Source organism: Melanostigma gelatinosum (genome assembly GCF_949748355.1).
Source record: "Melanostigma gelatinosum genome assembly, chromosome: 14".
NCBI lineage: Eukaryota > Metazoa > Chordata > Actinopteri > Perciformes > Zoarcidae > Melanostigma > Melanostigma gelatinosum.
In genome coordinates, this window is record NC_136647.1 from 13,881,737 (window position 1) to 13,904,430 (window position 22,694).

Here is a 22,694-nt window from a genome sequence, read left to right on the forward strand (position 1 = left end):
AGAGGCCAAGTGTTGGTGTGTGTGCGTATGTGTGTGTGTGTTTAGACTCCTGGTTCACAGGGTGTATGTCGTATTTTAAATGGCCAGGCCACTGTTGCCCCATACAACAAGTCGATGAGGCCTAATATTAGTATATAATAGCGTCACTGCTTTAAATGTACGAAACATATTTGATACGATTCAGATTAAACAGCTTTTATTAATAATACGCATCTACAGATACAAACAACTGATACACATTTGATTTAAGTGGTCTCCGAATGTTTACGAATACATCCAATCGTTTATGTATCCAGACTAACATGGAATTAAATTAGCCATTCAAAACATTTCAACCGAAAGTTTAAAAAGTTGAATAAAAGCTGTTACTAAGTGATGCACCTCCTATAACACCCCATGTGTGTAAGTCAATGATGAACTCATCACAGAGTCCTGCCCTCTTGTCTAAATCAGTTAAACATTAAAGAATGGAAAACACCAGGACACTGTAGACCCACTGACGTTGAATGGGGCTGCTTTCGCTTTTTTAATGTCATTTCACTGAAGGTCTTTTAAACGGCCTTCAATTTTAAAAGGAGACATTAACCAGATTACTTCTATCGTACAGTACATGCACTTTTACACAAAAAGCTTTGTGTAGGTTTTTGTACTTTCTGTGAATCTGTACTTTCTGTGAATCTGGCTGGGTGGATTATTAGCAGACAGTGCTGCGGCAGTTTTTCTTCATCTTCACGGTTTCTGGAAGGTCTCCATGTGACAAGTAGTCTGTGTTTCCCCCAAACAGACACCGGGGCAGTCCCCTCACTTTTAGCATTTGTATTTAGTAATAATTCAAGAGCTGGAGATAACGAAAGAAGACAAGGAAAAGGAAAAAAACAAGAGAAATCACTTGTAGAGTATTAGTGGCAAAACTACCTTTCATATTGTCCCTTTTTCTGTCCTGTCAGACAATCTCAACCAAAGCAAAAGCACTGATTCTTACTGTATTATGTGTTTCCTATGGGCATTACTTCATAACCCTTTCACAATCTACATTAAATCAGGATGCTGTCGGGAAAGTCCTGGGCCAGCTGTAATACTGGTGTAAAACTATTAAATCAGAGTCAGATTAAATGCTCGACACGCTATTCCGCTGATCGACAGCTGGTGGCGGTAATACGCAGAGAAAGCCCACTGCCTCCAAGAAGGCAGTGAAGAAGAATGCTGTTCCGCTTCTCCAATGTTTTACGAGGAGAGAAATGCACTTGACATGGTTCTGGTTAGAAACACGAATGCAAATGCAGCCAGACTTTCGTCTGCAAATGAGAGTTGAAATACTTTATTGGAGTTAACGATGAGTTCCAGTCCACCTTTCCTTGCTCCGTTCACACTTCATCAGCGGGATCAGGTGTGTTTAGCGAATCAAGCGTCTTTCAGGTGGAACATTCAGTGCAGTGTTGGGCCAGCAAATGGCACCACTGACAAAAGCTACTCATAGTGAGTGTGCGCGTGTGTTTTTAGTGCTTGGGAGTTTGCGTCTCATCAGGGGTCCGTCAGCTTAAACGGGCATTTCTGTCCCATTTCCTCAGAGAAAAAAAAGAGTCCTTGAGTTTGTCGCCGCCTGGTGGCCACATGTGCGAACTGCACCGTGAGCGGCGAGAGATAGAGAGAGTGAGAGAGAGTGAGAGAGAGTGAAGGCTCACGGAGCTCAAGAGCATGTCGCCTCCTGTTGCTGCGCCTCACTGTGGGATCTGCTGTCGTCCTTTCAGACCGTTCACATGAACGCAGAAAGCTTTTTTCTTAACGCGTTCGCTCGCTATGTTCGACCCGGAGGTTTGGCGGAGTGAGCCAGCGCAGCGTCTGCTCTGAGTCCGGAGAGGGGAACCGGGCTTGTGCTTGAGGGGATTTTCTGTATTGTTTTTGACACAACTTGGCAGACTTGGCGTTTGCTGCTGCTGCTGCTGCTGGAGCTGTTTGTTTGCAGAGAAACTGTGAAACAAGTGTCAGGAAGAGAGCAACAGATGTTTCCGGTGGAAATGCGGCCGTCTACAGAATGAGAGCAGCAGCGAGGCACCGGCGGCCCTTCCAGCGGTTCTGCTGCTGTGGAGTCGGGCTGGTCGCCGTCATTTGGCTCGCACAGGTCATCCAGGCACCAGGTGAGACCTTAATATAGACACACAGACTGCACGCGCCTGCGTGCCTGCACAATGATTACAGTCCTATGGACGGTCTTAGATTCACACTTGAAAATTGGTATTACATCAACATGTCAAAACATGCACAATATAAATCACAGTTGATTTTTACATGAATTTATAGACATTTGTGGACATTTTATAGACGTTTGGATAGGAGCCCACATTTTGGATCGATGCTAGACCTAAAATTAGATTTAGAATAAAAACCTAAAAAGATCCAAAGGAAAGGAAATGGTGAAATACATTTTACTCTAACGCGTTACAAAACAGATCCATATCAATCGATTATTGTCTCAATAAAGAGCTAACGAGTAGAACATGCTGCATAATACCGGTATTCAGAGCATGTCTGCAATACTTTATCTTCATTTGGAGCAAAGATCCAATATACTCCCCCCCCCTCCTCTTATCCATGGATCTAAGTCTTCTTTTATGTGGATCAAAATATGAATATTACATATGTGCAGTGTATGCTGGCTCAGAAATTCTACTGTAGACAGGTGCTGCATTCTCCATCAGTTAAAATAGACATTATTATTATAACATTTAAATTGCCTGAAGAAAGAATGCAGTTGTAGAAGTTGATTATGATTCCTCTCCAGCCGTGTGCCATTTTTAAGGCAAAATATTGTCTTTAAAGTAAACGAACAGTGCTGCATGTCAGACGGCTGAATCGCTGTTCTAAATATTTAAATCTGAGTTTAGTAGTGTCCAACATGTTCTGCTCACCGTCTCACAGCTTACAATGCAGGAAGGTGACAGTTTGTTCCATGAAGCAGACAGAGGCTGTGGCATATATAAATCCAATCACTGGGGATCAGTTCGGTTGTGGGTTATTGCAGATTGATCATGGTTATTGTATCCTAATCTCGGCAGAATATGATGCATCTCTTAATAGTCTGCCTGCCCTTTTTAATTTCTGCCTTTTCCCAGGTTGTCACTGTTGCTGAGTGTCTTTCATTTGCCTAAATAAGTTGTGGTTAAATGTAGATACTTGATTGGTACATTTATTGTATTTGTCTTGGATTGTTTACAGTTACTCTCATTTAAAGCGTTAAAATCATCAGCCTCTATCACATTATTTACCGTTCCCAGTCACATTCGTATCCATAAGTGGTTAGAGCGTGGTTCTTCCGTAGATTTTGCAATGTCTCATTTGCAGCAGGCCACCTAAAGGCAATCTTCCCCTCGCTCATGATCCTCTCATCACCTTTGCTGATGTGGTCACACTCTGTCTCACACACACACACACACACACACACACTCATCAGCAGCAGCTTCAGCACCGACAGCGTCATTCTCTCTAATCCTGTGTGCGTTGTAACGCTATGAATGAGTGAACTTTGTGTGTTTGATTTACATTTAGGGTTCACCCTTAGTGTTGCAGTCCGCTCCTCCATGAAAGAGTGTCCTGGTGAATGAGCCGTGTCATTAATATTTATACTTCACCTTTAAATTATGAGTGTGTGCCAACAACCAGAAGAGGTTTTCTGAGCTGAGATCAAGGCCACTCAACTTAAACCATATAAAAGCACGGGGCAAGGTCTGCTGTTTGTAATGGCCGCAGGCAGGTTACTCTCGCAATGCTTGGAAAATATCACACATACTGTAGCATCCTGAATATCACGGCTAGTACAACCATATCTGGATGTGCTTATCCAACCGTCTGTATCAATATCATTCTGACAAAAACATCGGTTTGGATATCGGAAAAATGTAGCGTATGTATTACGTTGGAGTTGTAAAGGGAACAGTCTCCAGGAAGAACGATTTTGCAGAGGCAACACACATTGTTTGAAGCAATTAATACATTCAACACATGTCTTTGCTGAAGATGACCAACTATTTTCCATGTTTGCGAACGTGTGGAATTGATTCGTAACTGAACATTTCAAGCCTCACTGGACGTTCTATATCCAACACGGCTGTCCCTCGTCTGCACATGCAGGTGGTAGATTCCTTTACAAACATTCATAAATCACAGCAGCAGCGCGTCTTAACAGCTGACACATAACGATCCCCTGTGTGTCCCATGTTATGTCTGACAACACACTGGACTGACTTAAGTTCAGTGTTGATTGAAACGGTTTGATGGTTTGTGTGGCTCACACAAACCAGTTTCCACTGCAGCAAAAACGACTCGCTTTTAAACAGTGAAGCAGATATTGAACCTGCAATAAATTATTGTTTTGCATCTCCTGGGGGCTGTGGAAATAAACGGACATATCATCTTTTAAAGTTGATATCGCGATCGTGTATATAAACTGTTGCTTATGTACACGTCCAACAGAGCAACATCAAAACAGCATCCTTTGGACACAAACATGTTATCATATTTGCTTGTAAAGTCACTTTTTGTAGAATTAGAATATTTCTGGCCCCGGGTAGATGATACATTGTATCAATTTGACTCATCGTTCTACAAAGACAAAATTCTAATGCCACCGGAGTAATTGGGAAATTGGTTACATGAAAGTTGTAGTGTTGAATGACGCCATGGTAGCTGTTTCCAAAAAGGGAAATTGTCACGAAATAATTAAGAACCGTACAAAGTCGGAAGTGGATCATATATTAATAGCACCATGGCAGAGCTTGTGTCAATTGTAACACTTATCGTATGACAATCAGGAAAAACAAATGGATACATTACGTGTACATATTTACATCGACACACAGTCAAGATATTTATAGAACTGTGGTTAAGCTCCATTTTAAGACCAAATCTAATTTTCATCAGCTCTCTGTTTACTGCAACATGACACTCCCTAAATGTTCCGTCTGAATATCAGAGTGGAGGACTGCAGCGATACAAATATCATTTTTTTATCAAGTAATATCCACAGACTCGGGTTTCAGAGGCAGCAAATGCTGATCCGCATTGCCACTGTTGAGGATTTTACGGTCCGAGACATTCACTAACACCGACATGCAGTCCTGTCCTGTGGAGGCAGTGTTTGGGGTAAGACCTCAGGAAGCCGGTCTTTCCAGTCGATGTGTTATTGACGGGATCAAATGTCTTGTCTCTGCTGAAGAGGGAGGCAACTCTGCTTTGTCCCTTCTGAGGAGAGCAGATGATGGTGTATGGTTTAAGACATTCATGTTATAAATGAAGAGTTGGTCTTCCAGGCCTTTTTATGAATCAAATAGGTGCTGTTTAATAATGCACAGCAGTGACACCATTTGATCTGTGTTCATCATGTGTTGCAACACGATGAATTCTTGCATTTTGAATTATTTGCTGCCTTACGACAAAAACAAAATCATAAATGTCACAAAATGAAGCATGTGGCTCGGAGGCTCCCGTGAGTCTGCATAATGATACTGTTGTGTAGAGAGGGAGGAATGAATGATGGTATTTACACTTACCATGCTGCACTCAACCAATGTGTTTATGTTGAGGCATGTGACTGCAGCATTACGATATTTCCATACAAACTCCATATAAAAAGGCTTGGAAAGGAATCAAGAGAGTCGACCGAACGTTCAAAATGACGATCCTCTGGGAGACAAAGTATCACATTTAGATTTAATTCACGCTGGCTCTCAACGGCTCTCAACATGGCGGCTCGTAGCTAACGGCGCTAACGGTACAAATGAAGGCAAATGTGCTGTCAGAGCAAACAGTGTTTACCTGAAGGGGAACCAGAGGGGGAACCAGAGGGGGAACCAGAGGCTGGCTGCAGCACTTCAGCGACAACGTTGTCGGTCGTGACGGCGTTATCGGCTGTAACCGCCGTGTAAGTGCAGAGCAGAGTGGCGGCCATGAGCTAGCCAGTCGCATGCACTAAACCAAAACAAAGCACCGAGAAGCTACGATTACAACACACGGAGAGGGAGTGTGACATAATTCTCTGCTCGGGTATACATCACTCCACTATAACCACAAGTTCCCAGAGCCCAATGTGATTCAAAGCTTGAATTTGCTTTATTTTTGTTGGCGAACACAATCCCTAATCCAATCGATGACAACGAACCAGGAAAAACACTGCAAAACTTCACATGTGAGAAGCTGTAACCAGACACTGTTGTAATTTTAGCAAAATGACTTCTACAATGAATCATTATTAATGATTTTCTATCATTTACTTCTAATCAACAGACCGTTTTAGCAATTGTTGTTCGATATTCTTGAGTTAATAAAATCTGAATCTGTAAAAGAACTAGAATCAGCATCCAGTTTTCATCCATCCATCTCTCCTCTCTCTAATGAGACACGATGGGCTTTAGGTGCTAGAGATTTCTCCCAGCGATAGGTGGGAAAATGGTGCAGAGCCATCTGTGGCAGAAATCCATTTGAATTTCATACGAGTCGAGCTCCTCTTGATGCCTCGACATGAAAGCCTTCACGTCTGCTCTCAGCCGTGACCGCTGCCCTCGTGAAATGGGCTCATTGAGCTGAAAGGTACAAAGGGACTCGCCATCGCCTGGCAATCAGAAAATGCGTCAGACACAGACACCATGCTGCCTTGTAAATAAAAGGACGGTTCGTAGTACAGAGTGGAATAATAACCGACTCACTATCTTCTCTGCAATAGTGGAAAGATCTCTGTGGGTGGTGGTGGGTTTTTTCCCCCCCGTAGGAGAGATGAGTGAGATATGTCTGTGGGGAGTTCCTCGCCTGTCGGCGTAGTAAATACTGAAAGCCACGCAGAGGATAGCTGAGGAATGAAATACAGAGCTGAAATAAACACCATAAAGATTTCAGTGCTGATGGCTCGGGACAGCTGACGGCAGCAGGCAATGAATCGCTGAACGGCGATCTCGAGCCAGAAACATGAAACTACAGGCTGTTGGGTTGTTGTTTGACACAAGTACACTCTGGAAACAATTAATATGAAATCGATACTTTGTTTATTCAACGTCAGTCAGAGGTTCTTTGAAAACATTGAGTTTTGTGATTTGCAAACGGCTACTGGCTGTAAAAAAAAAAATCAAAGTAGAGCTGGATGAATTGATTAGTTGATCAGTTTTGACAGACGATTAATGATTTTAAGTCTGTTATTGAACCCAAAAAAAAACAATGAACTCTTCCAATTTCTGACATTTGAGGATTTGCTGCTTTTGGGGTTTTGTACTTTCAGCCATAACGAGACCTAACCTTGGACTCCTGAAACTGTGATGGACTTTTAAAATGTTTTTTCAAATGTTTGATTAGTTCTGCAACTTATTGTGTTGAATAATTGATTCATCTTTGGGACAATAGTGAAAGTTATCTCAACCAAATTTGATAGTTTTGACAGTTATCTTTAATATGGACAAAGATATTTCTAGTTTATCAACCGATTGTTTCAGCTCTACATTTTACTGACTGAACAATGAAGCAAACTGAAGAACAGCTAACAATGAAAACCGCACATGAATCACAGCACGGAGGAGTAGGTCTTGGACTGTGTGAGGTCGTCTTTGCACTAAAATGACTCTGGTGTTGTTTTGTAACAGAGACAGATTCTGGGTTTCGGCCAGGCGTGAACGGTGGGGAGCTGCGATGGACTCGCCGGCTGATGGAGGAGAAGTCGGACAACCAGAGCGTGGATCAGCCTCGAGCAGGTGAGACACGCTTCTTTAAGAAATAATAATTGGGTGGCCAAAATAATAGAAACACCTGACGGTACATAATGTCATCATATTACCCATGCCTAAAAGAGCGTTTACAGTATTCGGAATTACAAACACAAGACCATGATCGCTGCATGGTTTGCGATGAGATCATTTGGACGCTTTGTGTTTTGAAAATGTAGGGAGTCCAAAGAAGTTTAGCGACGCTAACTTGTGCGTTTGTGTGGTGTATGTGGGTAATCAAGAAAGGCGGCGTGTACCAGAGATTTCTGCCCCGCCCTGCAGGTGAACTGAAAGGTCATGAGGCATTGTGTCAGTTGTCAGGAGTGTGTAGTCTGTGTCAAGCTTGCGCACCGACACACTCGAGACGACGGACGGAGCGCACAAGAGGAGGCTGCCAGAGTGCAAGTCAGATTAGATTTTCTAAGGGTGGTCTGTCTTTAGCAGGCGCCAGCGTTGCCTTCCATTGCTCCCTGAGTCTGGTTGCACCCTGAGGAGTCTGCACAGATTCAAAGGGCTCCTTATTATCGCTGAGACATGCCGCCGATCGTCGAGAGCTCTTTTTCTCTGGTTCCCAGGCTGATTAGCTCGCTGGCTGACATGCGCCGCATTCATCAAAGCTGACATTGTTATTATTAATAATTCAGATGGCAGAGGAAATCTCTTTCTTGTTGTGTGAGGAGAATAGCACAGATAAAATAACACGGCTGCACCATGAAATATCTTTTGCCTGACTGACAGACAGACATCATTTGCATGCGAATATGAGGCTGGCAGTCACAACGTATTGTGTGCCAACTGCACGGTTATTGTATTCTCAGAGAAATTTAATGCAAATCAAGTTTTGCTAATAATATACCATGCAAATGTCCACAGCACACCCTTAATTACCACCTTAAATATAATCTGCTGACTGTGGGTGTGCAACCTAAAAAAAACAAAACCTGCACGCAATGAATGATTTTATGTGAAACGGGCGTTCGTGACATGACTGAGACGAGACGAGCACTTTTCAAATATACAGTATGTTGTTCGTCACAGCAGTTGGAGAAAGATCATCAGGTCAGGGAATGCAAAATGTTTGCATAACGTACATCTGGCACCGGCTGTTCCTTCCGTATGAAAGGTTTGACTTAAAAGTATTTTTACTAAATAGTACATACAATTGTTTATTTATTCACGAGGTGTAGCCTTGACTTCATTAACTTCTTATCACCAAACCTCAAATCTCTAAGCCTTTGTTAATCTTTTTCTTTTTAATCTTTAATAGGTATATGATGAGCAGTTCTAGCTCCTGATAATCTTATCTGGAAAAAATGATTCCACAGCGCGGTGGCATCACAAGTTATTCTTTGGTTATATATTCGGAGAGCTTACATTTGACAGGTACACGGACTCTGTGACATTTTGGTCTGACATTCGGAGTAAATTCACACATTACGAGCACCTCACTTTCACTGCGTGTCCTCTTTCATGACATTACATTCGAGGTGTTTTTTTTATTTTTATTCCACCCTTGAGAGAGAAAATGAGACTCGGTGTCTCTACCAGTGCTCCATTTGCTCTATTCAGCAATTTGTGTTGTGCTACCCGATAACACACTTAACCTTTATTGAGTTCCTGGCTGCAAACAGATCTCCCTCGTTATCTCTGACAAAGACACAAGCGTACTGCGGGTGGATACCTCACTGTAGGAATACACTGCAGGCAAGCGGGCGAACAAAGGGCCGTACAGGTAGTCTGTACACGACGCAGCAGCGAGCGAGGCTCCAGGCTCAGGTTGCCGCCCTCTTCCTCAGCGGGCCGCCTGACAGTGATTGCATAATCTGTAGTGTGATTAAAATGCCTGCCTCAGGGGGGGGGGGGGGGGATATTATCTTGGGGATTGCACGGTAACGTCCAGGCTGTCTTCCTCTCTTTTCATCCCTCCGCTGCTTAACAAGATGGAGACGGCGTGACCCCGCCTCCAGCTGAAAAGCGCCTGAGACCGTTGTTGCTAGGCAACTGAATGCAACATTTTGAAACCCAGACAATTCTTTCAAGCATTAAAAGTCCAAAGGCCTAAAAATAGAGCGTGAGGAGAGGGGGTGAATATAAATTATGTAAATGAAGCGACTGGCTCATGCTGTGTGTGTGTGTGTGTGTGTGTGTGTGTGTGTGTGTCGTCGAGGCTTGTTGTGTTGTTTATTTTGGCAAGCGACAGTCTGCTGAGAATAGTATTTTTCCACAGCCATGGTTTAGGGGTTTTTGGGAAAGCGCTGAGGAAGAGAATCTGGCAGATAATCTTACAGAGATTGTCTTCAAATGGTCTTTTATCCGGACAATCGGATTATGGATGCTGTTGGAACATTTGAATCAGTATTCTGTTGGATCTTTTTTTACTCTCCGTCCACAATAAGGCCGAGTGCGAGGCTTATCATGAAACTACTCTGAAGAGTCTCCACTGTCACTAAAGGGAAGATATTTAGCCGCTTCCTCTGACTTAATGTTTCTTTTCTTCAGCCCATGAGTTGATGGAGAATATGATGGATGTCTGTTGCATGTCACACCAGCGTAACATGTTGTTCAGTGTTTGTATTGACGGGCGAGGTGGTTGGTGCGGTTTGAAGCGCTGCTGTCGTTTCATCACACTTTCATTTAAAACCGCCTCAAAGGAAAGCGAATCAAAGAACAAATGCACAATTGAATTTACATTAAACACCTGGATGAGATGTTTGTTCTTTGATTCCTCATGAAAAATGCAGGCTTGTTGCAGAGGTGTGTGTGTGTGTGTGTGGGGTGGGGGGGGGGGTTGGTTTGGTTGATGCATGATACGTTGATACCAGAGCTTGACTCCAGGACCCCTGCAGACTCCCGGATCGATAACATTACTCTGCCCCTTCATTCAGCGCCCCTGCAGCAGGTCGACTCAGAGAGAGCTCCGCTCCTCACATCCGCTCTGCTCGCGCTGAGGGGAGCTTTCACTTCTTGTGCCTTCTGAAGTATTTGCTCGGCCTCGACCTTCAACTTGAAGAAATGATCTGCAGCACTGGCTCTATTGAGCTGGACCTCGGATACAATACACAGATAAGAAAGGATCTGTACTCTGTGAAGCACCCACAACAGTAACAGTACAGATTTCACTTCTTTTTTTCGAGAGAGAAAACTGTTCAAAACTTTTCCATTGAACTAATAACGCTGTTTTCGCTGAGACTTGAGACTAAAATTATTATCTGTCATTATGTGATCAAAAGGACACCAAAATAAACCAGGATGGTTTAACTTTATGACTTCCTTCAGTTTGAAATAGGCAACAGTGTTTTATGATTGCTATAAATGCTGTAGTGGAGTCAACTAAAAGCTCATAAACTTTTATATAGCAGACTAGTCAGACGCTCAGTTTGTTAGGCTCATAGCAGATGCATTAGGGGTAAGCCTACGCTTTGCTTCTTGACAAACAGTGTCTCATTTTAACATGTGCCTCCTGGCTTTTATAATGCCGTGGAGTTAATATTTAAAATAGTTGTTCAGCGCCCTTTTTTCCATCAGTTATTGTCTGTGATAATTCATCGCTGTCTTTTTGTTGCTTTCCAGTCAGTATAAATCTACCATACATGCTAGTTAACAAGGATACAATAAGTAAAGCCATCCTTAAGTCTCAGATATCACAACAGAGTGACGAGTACGTTCATGATGCACAAGAATTATGTTTCATTCGTTGCTCTATTTGACAAAGATCAATGATGTTCATAGTTCTGTATGCATCACGATGCCTTTTTGACATTTCATTCACTTTCCAGTATTTCCAATATTATGTGAAATGAAGTGATCTGTTTTATATGAATGGAGTGTGAACGTATCTGTACACGCTTACAGACAGACACATTATAAATGAAACAGCTTTCATTGATTGGTAACGTAGATCAATGACGCAACCGGTTTATTAAAGCTTCGCTCCGTCTGTGATGTCCTTCGTGTTTTATAGCTGCAGTTCATGTGCAATAGATGTGCGTAGGTTGAAGAAATGTATGCAGCGATTTACACTTGTGGATGATCAGATGTCAGAGCACTTCAGCTTGTGCGGGAAGGAAACAAAGATATGTGAGCTGCTGTGAAGGCTGTGACAGACGGAGCTGGATCAGAGGTGAAAGAGTTGTGGGAGCGTTTTATGATTCTGCCATTATAAAGACACAGAGCACAGAGAGAAGTGATGCTAGAGGTCCGAGTACAGAGACACTCGTGTTGTCAAAGTAACGGCACATCAATGCGGCTCGGCCGCCGATTACAGAACAACTGACTTCATCAAGCTGATGGCACATCTGGCTTAAATCCCAGGTTTGGGAAGTTGCAGATGTGCAATCTTCTTGAATCCCGGCGATTACATTTTTTGGTGTTGCGGTGTGAAATCACGCCGTAAGAGTTTTCGGCAAGAGACTTTCCTGTCCATTAGCCTTCAGTAGACCAGTAAGCTGAGACATGCTGTGTATCTCAAAGCTGTGCTTCCCCCTCCCTCGCTCTCTCAGACCTCCTGAGGGTTTGTAAGGAAAAATAAATATTTTTAGACATTACAGGCAAGATCTGCTGTCACTTCTCTCTTCTTTTTTTCATTTTTCATAAACCCTAACCATGGGAAACGCATATTCACCTCCCCCTTTCTCACTGTTCAGGCAATTGCCTTGCCTTTGGCTTCGTACTGCCACCCATCCCAAAAAAAAAAGAAAAGGGCAAAAAAAGGAAAAGCTGCCCCCGGGGAGAGTGTCGCCATAGCAACTGCCTTCACCAGAGCAACTCCTCAAAGCATCCGTCTGAGGTACATGCTGCAGCCCTCGGTTTGTACCCACAGAATAACCTGAGAGTTTATGGTTTGGGGGCAGAGAGGAGACTGGAAGGCTTCCGGGGCTGAGAGCAAAGAAGAAAGGTGAACGAAACAAAGCCACGGAGAGAGAGCACAGAAGTCCAACAGTCCAACAGCCGATCAGCATGACAGGCCGCTTGAGAAGTTTGCATGCTAAGCCTCGGTGATTTAGCAGGCGAGCCCTGTCCTGCAATAACAGCTGGCACGGAGAAAATAGGCTTTGTCCTCTAAGAGAGAAGAAAACAAAGACGCTACCAACCGTCAGGGAAAACTCACTTCAACGCTGGTCCTTGAACATGATGCACAAGAAGCATTTCATGGCACAACAAGCATCCAGGCAGGCGGTGCTGCACTCTGGCACAGACACAAATGTGTAAACATTACTGCACAAACATTTACATTTTCGAGCTGAACATAGCCAAATGACTGTCCCCCTCCTCGGGACCATGCGGCCTCCTCCTCTCACTCTCCGACGCTGGAGGGGTCAAGGATCGAATCTCATATCCCCGATCACAAGGGACCCTCTCTTAATCATGCTGTCTGTCGTTCAGCTTCCATGCATCATGACGGCTGCACTGTGCTTATTGTGTGCTTGCCGACCCACCGTCGTCTCACACAGCAGAAGAGCTATTAATAGCTCCATGCGCGCCACCAGTTTTTATTCAACCAGCTCGGCTCGAGGTGTGAATTGGAGCTGCAGCGCCACACACTCTCGAGGCTTTCTGTTGAAACGGCAAGGGAATAGAGGGAAGCTAGGCCGTTATTGACGGTTTCTATTTTTTATTTATTTTAAACTCGAGGAAGGACAGGAAGCAGCTGCCAGTTTCACTTCCTGTCTACATGAGGTTATTGTGGGTTGTACCACGTCTGAAAGAAATGGTGTCTAAAATGAAGACGCACGGGATGGATGGATATAATTAAATATGGTAATACTTAGAAAATGAAGCTTTGTAGTTGTACATCAGAAATCAGAAGGAAGTTAGTCAAATCATTTAATTTGGTCAAAATATTCCATAAGGCAGAGAACAATAAGCACACTGCTGTATGTCATTGGTTCTCTAAACATTTTGTATTCCTCATTGTCAAGTACAAATCATTTCGTTTGCAGCTTGCAGGCTGTTTTTGAGTGGAAAAATAAATCAACTTAGAAAAATAACTGTCTATCCCTCCGCAGCCATCCACGAGTTTCCCACGGACATCTTTACCAAGGAGCAGAGGAAGGACGGGGCTGTTTGTCTGCATGCACTCTGTGTGAGTATGTCACGCGATCTGCAGAAGCCAACATGTATTAGAGACGTAACTCATTTATTTCATGAGAAGGCAGGGTGTGCATGTGTACCTCCACCCTCTTATCTGTGCTCAACTGTGCTGTCCAGGCCATCTACATGTTCTACGCTCTGGCCATCGTCTGTGACGACTACTTTGTCCCTTCCCTTGAGAAAATATCCGAGGTGAGAAAATGGCACCAACCTGCCATCAGATATCATTTTCTTCGTTTAGTTGATTCATATTTGATCATTATTATTATTATTATTATTATTATTATTATGAGCTTTTTGTTTTCTTTTTGTCTTTCAGAACCTGCAGCTCAGTGAAGATGTTGCTGGGGCGACATTCATGGCGGCAGGCAGCTCTGCGCCGGAGCTTTTTACCTCTCTCATTGGTTAGTAGCTCAGCCAATCACGAGCAAGTACCAGTTGTGGCAGTTTTGACAAAAGCTGCCAAAAATAGTTTTCATGTATTAACACTTGAACATTTGAGCACATTGGAAGTCTTCACTGCCTCTGCAGTGCCAAATCCATCTCGGAGATGTCAGCAGAGTCTAATTTACAACCTTAAAAAGGATTTTCCTTATTTTTAGGTATTCTCTTGGCGATTAGTGACGAGAGAACTCTAAATACAGAGCTGGCTGGCGTGTGTTTCTGTGTGTAATCAAAAAGAAAACAGGGAGATGAGATAGGAGACGACAGACTTGAGGGGATTTGATCGAATCTGAATTCTAAACAAAGGCAGATACCAAATGCACAGGTTTGACTTCCCCTCTGTCTCTCTGCGTCACCCGCCCTCAGGTGTCTTCATCACCAAAGGAGACGTTGGAGTCGGCACAATTGTTGGCTCTGCCGTCTTCAACATCCTGGTCATCATTGGCCTGTGTGGGATCTTTGCAGGCCAGGTAGGAAAAACCGTGCACAACATCTTGCACGCAGTTGCTCCCGAGTGAAGGAACACTGACGTTTATGGCTTTTCTCCTCAGACGGTGGTTTTGACGTGGTGGTCGCTTTTTCGAGATTCCTCCTACTACATCCTCTCTGTACTAGCGCTCATCATGGTGAGGTTTGCTGTGTTGCTGCTTTTGAGTCAAGATAATCAGTTGTTGTGTGTAAATCTTCTACACCTCCACATTGTGTTTTGAAGAATACATTTTCCCCTCTTTAGGTTATCTATGATGCCACAGTTGTCTGGTGAGTCCACGTACCTTGAGCTCTGTTTGTGTTCTTGTCATATTATCACATTTCTGCAGCAGGCATCTGTATTCACACCGACACAGATCTGCAAATGAAGCCCGGTGCCCACAACCTCCCCCTCAAATGACTTTTATTACAATCATGAAGATTAGGGTGTCAACCAGTTCAACAATCAGTGATTTTGGAACATGTTAAATCGATTTGGTTCTTGATTCGTACTCCACAATAACATCTGAATACGTATTCCGGCTCATTTCAGAGTCTGCTGAACAAGCGATGTGTTCAAAAATGTAATGACTTTTCATTTGTGTGAGGTAACTGTCATCACACAAGTCACATGTGATTTGGAGCTCAGCTGTCAGATGAATGTCTTTTGTGTAGCTTTTCCTTCTTAACAGGCTCATTTGGTGCTGTTGATGCATTCTGAGCTTCCTGTCCTGGATATTTAACCCTGAACCCTGATGAAGGCCACAAGCCGAAACGCTTTGATCGAAATAGTGAAGTTGTTCTATATACTACAGACCTTTTCCCTTTTCAGTGCACCTTGGAAGCAGGTGAAGTTGTGCTCGAAGCCTCTGTACTGAATGTTTTCCCATCAGTCAACATGTCCCTCTACTGTTGTATGTGTCAGTGGTTTTAATGAAAGAGCAGATTTATTCATGGCTTTAATGTGGGTTGAGGGTGTGGCGTCATCAGTGATATATGGCAGGCTGTTTATTGAATCGCAGCGGGCCAAGCTGTCCCGGCGTATTCCACCTCACCACTGTCCTTCTGAATAGACTTTGTAAGCTTTGTGTCCGAGCTCTTTTTAGCAAATCACTGCAGGCTCCTAATATGTGCGATATGAGTCTCTGCACGTTTGCAGCTGTAGTCATCAAGTGCCTATCCAGGCTTTTATATATATTTTTATATATTTATATATATATATATATATATATATATATATATATATATATATATATATATATATATATATATATATATATATATATATATATATATATATATATATATTTCTTTTTTTTTTCTTTTTTTATTATTGATGTAAATCATGACTGACACCCCTTGCTGTTACAGTATGATGAAAGAAAGACTAAAGATGAACTTACTATATTATCTGTTATATTTGAAGATCGCTTACAGTGCAAACACCAGACTAACACAAATATTTGCTGTGCAGGTGGGAGTCGCTGCTCCTCATGACTATGTACGGAATCTACATTATAATCATGAAGTAAGTTTACCAAAAGACCAAACGGTCGTCACCTCTCTGTATATATGAATGTAAGCAAACGATATCCGTTTGTTTGGTTGCAGGTTCAACTCCCAGCTTCTGGCGTTTGTGACGCGTCAGCTCAGGAGCTCCGGGCCGTGCTGCCCCGGATCAGAGAATCACACGGACAACAAGATGGGGGAGGAGGGCTCTGCTTGCAACACCTCCCTGGTGCTGCTTAACAAAGGTCAGAAGATGTTTAAATCGTCTTCTCTTCTTCCCTTCTGTGGGTCTGTTCTCTCACTGTGTCGTACATAAACGGAAAGTTATTTGTCATGTGTTTGATCGACGACAACTTCTTCACAGGCCAAGCCAATGGTCAGGAGGCTCCTCCGGTCATCATGGTGGATGAGCTTCTCATCCTCCACCCCCACAAACTGTCCTTCTCTGACGCTGGCCTGCGTATCATGATTACCCCCCACTTCTCTCCCCGCACCAGGCTCTCCATGGCAGGACGCATGCTCATCAGTGAGGTATTTGATGCACATATAACGCATATAACACAATTTTGTCCGAGCTCTGAAACAAAAACAAACTTTCTGTTCTCCTCTCGTAGAGACAGAGGCTGATCCAGAGCTCGGAGAATCAGCGGGCTGGCGAGGCCGGCCCGGGGTCACGAGGGGGATCGACCAACAACAGCCTGAAGAGGACGGGCTCCTGCAGTCTGGAGAACGGAGGCAGTAGACCTGAGATAGGAGACGCAGAGCCAGGAGACAAGCCTGGAGTCGAGGTGGGCCAGACAGAGGAAGAGGAGGGGGACGACGATGGGATTTTCAGCCCTGTGCGCATACCAGGTGAGGAAGATCCAGCACGAACTGTTAACAGCCGTGAAGTGCAAGTAAGACCGTCGATGATTTTTTGTTGTTTTTGTTGATCGTTTTCTTTTTGATGTTGATGCTAATCCCTGGTTGACTAAGGTCCTTGACTTTCTTGATGTCTTGACTACCATGTGCCCTGCTGACTGACTTCCTGCTCCTCACAGGTAGCTGCTGTGCGCGGGTGAAGTGGGTGATCAAGTGGCCTCTGGGCCTCGTGCTCTACTGCACTGTGCCTAATTGTATTCTGCCGCGCTGGCACCGCTGGTTCATGGTCACCTTTGCGGCCTCGACCCTGTGGATCGCTATCTTCTCCTACCTCATGGTGTGGATGGTGAGACCGTGATCTTTTATTCTGAAACAACAACAAAAAACAAAGCAAAAATGACAAAAGAATTATCATAGATGCTTCAAGTGGCTGTTGGTTAAGGCTGGACCCAAATATTCGACTATTAGGATCTTTGTTCACTGTGTAGGTATTTGTTTTTTATTAACCCCTCGTGATAGAAAACATGCATTAAACACAATTAGAATAAAGGAATCCTTAAAAGTGAATGCATTTAATTTAACCGAACGACACTTTTAGCATGGAGACGAGCCAGGCCAGAGCCCTCGCCGCTGTTTTGTATGTCGGAGCGCCATCACTGAGGGGCCCGGGCTGAAAGGCCAGAGCGGAGGCCTCTGGAGGCTGCATTACGCGTTCACCATTCACACAATACATGGAAACAGGATTCGCGGACTCATGACACATTTTGAGGAGGAAGCCTCCAAGTGTGCGACATAGGAATTGTGCTGCTTTGACATGAGCCCTACGGTCATGGCAGTCCAGCGCACTGCAGTTGAGTCGCCGGCCGAAGCTTTGAATATTCATTGTTGACTTGCTTTGTTACTACCAAAGCTCCAGAGCCAATATAACGGTATTCAGTGCAGCCCTACTGTTGGTCTAATACAACCATACAGCTATCATTAACAGCGTGCTTTGAACTCTTTACATTGTTTGCATAGATGTAAATTTTAAAATGCTCCCTCTGTGTAGACTTGACCCTGCTGTGTCCTAATGTTTCTTTCAGGTCACGATTATCAGTTTCACACTCGACATCCCAGACTACATCATGGGTATAACCTTCCTGGCAGCAGGGACCAGTGTGCCAGACTGCATGGCAAGTCTGATTGTAGCTCGACAAGGTAAAAAAAAAAAAAAAAGCCTCGTAGACGTCGTTATTCTGAATCCTCAACTCCAAGTACCATTCTGTCTTTGTGGTGCAAGTGCTTCAATTCAGCATTTCTCTGTCGCTTTTCCCGTCTCTTTTCAGGCATGGGGGACATGGCGGTGTCTAACTCCATAGGCAGCAATATCTTTGACATCCTGCTGGGTTTGGGTTTCCCCTGGGCTTTGCGTACCCTTGTGGTGGAGCACGGATCATCAGTATGCATACACTTTATCTCAGGACAATACCGATCTCTTTTCCCTTCTGTCTGTGATTCACTGATGTCTGCATGTGTTTGAGAGGGCTATCAAAAGCCGAGACTTTGGGCTCTCACTTCTGTTAAATGGTCGTAGAATTGTGACACTTTATTTTCTTCCACTGTAGGTCTCCATAAATAATAAAGGACTTGTGTATTCTGTCGTCCTGCTGCTGGCATCCGTGTTTCTGACGGTGAGGAAACTTTAATTCAGTTCAAGACACCGTGGAGTGTTACTGTGCGGAGCAGAGTGTCTGATGAAATAACTCAACGTGTAAAAAAAAGAGAATTTACCTGAATGACCTGCATGTCTCCCAGGTCACTAGTTCAGTGTGAAAACGCAAAAACAGAAACGGTTTTCTAAAATGGTTTCCTATATTTGAGGCCTAAAATGATATTGAAATGAATAAATCAATTAATTCATCATGAATTTTCGCCACAGAGTTTTTTTTCTCTACTTCTGTACATGGTGAGCTGTTTACAGCTTTGTGCACAAGCAAGTGACCAAACATTTTGTGTGTGTGTGTGTGTGTGTGTGTGTGTGTGTGTGTGTGTGTGTGTGTGTGTGTGTGTGTGTGTGTGTGTGTGTGTGTGTGTGTGTGTGTGTGTGTGTGTGTGTGTGTGTGTGTGTGTGTGTGTGTGTGTGTGTGTGTGTGTGTACTGGATTTATTTACCCTCAAATATTGACATCAGTCTGCCTCTACTACATGTCCACTCTACCTACCTTTTTATAATAAATATCCTGGTGTCTCATACTGCCCATTCTACAGAGCAAAAACTTTAAAGAAACGTATTCCAGGTGAATCTTTTTGGCTCCTCCTCACCACTGTCGCTCTGCTTCCAGGTGATGTGCGTTCATCTGAACCACTGGAGGCTGGATCGCCGGCTGGGCCTGGGTCTGTTGTTTCTCTATACCATCTTCCTGCTCTGCTCCATCCTCTTCGGGCAGATGTGAGGCTTAAGGGTCAAAAGTCAACCCTGTAGGACAACATGATGAGTACCTACCTTTCTACCACACGTCCGCTTTCCTGAAGCCAAATACAGAGCGACAGCATTGTTGTGTTCCTTGTGAGAGTTTCCGTGCACCTCTGTAGGACTCACTAGGGCGATACTGTACACTTGCAACTACACAAACACACACTAATGTCTTTTATCAATAGCACAATTTTTCTTTCTTTTTGTACAGTGCAGCGTCTTTGAAGTATCAAATTTGGTGACTTACCAAAATATTTAATGACATGGCAGATGGAAGTAGTAGGCTTGTGGGCCTTTAATAACTATATGAAACAGGAAGTGACCCCAACATAAAAACTGAAACAATATCACGAATAATTGGTAATAGTTTTTTTAATGAATGTGTCATCACTATTTCATTAAAGCAATAAGTCATTTTAATTTTAGATTCACAGTCATTTGAGAAAGAGTCATGCTTGCTGTCACTGCAGCTCATCATATTTGTAGCTGCTGCAGTCCAGCAACGTAAGTACAGGGTTATTCATTCGTTGATTTCATTGACAACACAGCAATCAGAAGTTATTTATAATAGGGAGTATATACCCATCGGTTTCTGTTGGTGAGGAGTGTTCAACAGTGTAAATCTCTGGCAACAGTAATCAAACGAATAAGAATAAGTCAGAGACCAGAATGTGTAACAAAAGGCAGAAATCCATAGTTGCTTGTGGTGAAACTGAATCTTGTCTTAATTTGAAGAAACAAATATCATTTCCTCAAGGATTTAAGGAATATGCTGAGTGTTCAAAGTGTACGGCCATCTCAACAGCTTTAGGTAAAAGGTTGAACACTTTTTCTCTGGACTTTTCACAGATGTTTGGTCCTTTAATCTGCCATGTCATGCTTGGACCTATTGTTCAAGATTAAAAAAAACAACAATTTAGCAGATAACAATTGTCTGTTGGCCTTAGATTTGAACGCCCTTGTATTGTTTTGAATGTACAACCTGTACCATAAGTGTGGAGATATTTACATGCATTCAAATGTAGCAGGCCACACTGAATTACAGCAAAGAACCTCTGAACAGATGGTGAGGTACTTTACGCCTACAATAAAGGACATGTATGTGTCTGTAGACTTTTAGAATATAAACATTATTGTGACAACATTTTGCCTAACTACTTATAAGCCAGTATTGGTACAGCTTAATGTACGTAAAGAGATTAAATTAGTGTTTCAGTATTTCTAGAATAATATATAATGTGCGATGAGTGTCGCAATCTTTGATGACTTAGTTGTAATACGTCACGTTTAGGTACGACAATCGATGTTTGTATTGTACATTTTATGAGATTATTTAACTTTGGTGGAACATTTTTACTCTGATCAGGACAGAAGCAGCACATTATATACTCACACATGCACGTACTGTATCTGTTTTTGTGTCGCATCGCAATAATGCTGTATATTCTATATACATGCTGCTCCTCTCCTTTTTATAAGATCATTCAGAAAGCACAATAATTTGGACACATTCAGATAATTAGATGAATTCAAGAATAAATGTTCCACCAAAAGGAACTGGGCAATTTTGTTTTGTCTTTTTTCCAAATGGCTGTATGACTAATATTAATATTATTATCATTGTCTACCTGACAACACTTTTTACTGTTTGTAAATGTTGAATAATTAACATAGTTTTACAATAATAAATGTCCGACAGACTAGTTTTGTGACGTTTTTGATATTTTTAAATGAAAGTACGTAATGTAAGCCTACTTGTGAATGTAACAGGATGAATGCATGCGTTTGTTTCGTGGAATATGAAGGCTGTTATTTCAGACTAGCACTTGCTATGAATTCAATTGCAGCCGTCTTAAAATCTTTAAAGCACTAAAGTCTTTTATTTCAGTATTGATTCATTGATGACCTTAATTCATGCAAGTGAAGACACAGAAAATGAAGCTCCGTTTACAGGTTTAAATTGAGTTTAAAAGAACAACAAAATAATTTTGGAATATATTTAAAGAGTAGCTAGAATAGAAGAAATAGCACTTCGTTTAAATGACAGTAAGTATTCATCCCTTGTCCCTAAAATCTGTCATAATTTAGGTTTACATCATTTTTCCATCTTTCAGCTACAGTTTAAAAGTATAGTTTCATTTAAACATATTTGATCAGATCTGCTCAAATGTCATGCCAAAAGGTTTTGTACTAGATGCATCTTAATGGAGTTTTACTGCGACGGATGTTAAAATGTTTGAGCCAAAATAAATGTGATAATTATCTGATGAATGCCTGTATCCTAAACGTAAAAGCTACACGTTGACACTTGTGGGCAACTTTTTTTTTTCCATGCCTATACTGCCTATAAAGGCTGAAACTATTAGTTGCATAATTGTTTAGTTGATCAGTAGAAAATAAATCAACAACTAATCTGTTAATCAGTTAATTGTTTGACTCTTTGATCATGCACATCTGTAATTTGCAGCTCCTGGTATGTGAGGATTTGCTCTTTAGAAAGGCTGACAATGATGGAAAAGATTTTTATTTCTTCCCGCTCTTAATTTAGCACTGTTTAGCATTAGTGAGAGAATGTCTCTGCATGTCCTCACTACCTTCATCCTTGTTAAGCATCCACAACCATCATTAACTAATTGTGTTTTTCCAGGAAATGATTTACAGCAGCTTGTGATGCTAAGTTGTGCTTTCACTCCGCTGTTCGTAGTCTCTTCTGTTAACTCATGTATTCAGATCTACTAATAATCTCAATATGCTAGTGATTGCTACTGAGAGGCACAACAGCACCAAAGCAAACGGTTGAACTTGTACTTGTTGTGGTTTCACAACGCATTCAAAGAATGTTGTCTTTATTCTGCTGTGATGTTAGGCGCTCGTGGCTGTTTGAGTTGAAATGTATTGCTTAGAGGTCGTATTGGATCATAGAAGACTGTTGTATCTTGAGACCAATAAATAACGTGCAATAACAATTGATCTCGTTCACCTGATATGTTCTGTAGGTTGCAGTGATACTGAATTGATGGAGCTACCTGAAGCCGAATGATTAGAAAAAGGACATTTAGTCTATGACAGGCATGTAGTAGGTGTTGAAAAGAGGCCTGAGAATGGAGCATTGGGGAACTCATTGAGTCATTTTTG

The 22,694-nt window shown here is 42.5% G+C and overlaps 1 protein-coding gene across 1 annotated transcript; it reads left to right on the forward strand.

Moving 5' to 3' along the window:
- Positions 1-1,721: 1,721 nt before the first annotated feature.
- On the forward strand, positions 1,722-22,518 carry LOC306788126 (sodium/potassium/calcium exchanger 3). Its single transcript, XM_079283503.1, has 17 exons — positions 1,722-2,135; positions 7,617-7,724; positions 13,742-13,818; positions 13,944-14,018; positions 14,146-14,230; positions 14,637-14,740; positions 14,822-14,896; positions 15,004-15,029; positions 16,213-16,266; positions 16,350-16,492; positions 16,612-16,778; positions 16,862-17,099; positions 17,288-17,454; positions 18,191-18,305; positions 18,434-18,546; positions 18,713-18,778; positions 19,429-22,518. Exons 1-17 carry the CDS (start codon positions 2,033-2,035, stop codon positions 19,537-19,539), a joined length of 1,827 nt encoding a protein of 608 aa, XP_079139629.1. The 5' UTR covers positions 1,722-2,032; the 3' UTR covers positions 19,540-22,518.
- Positions 22,519-22,694: the final 176 nt, after the last annotated feature.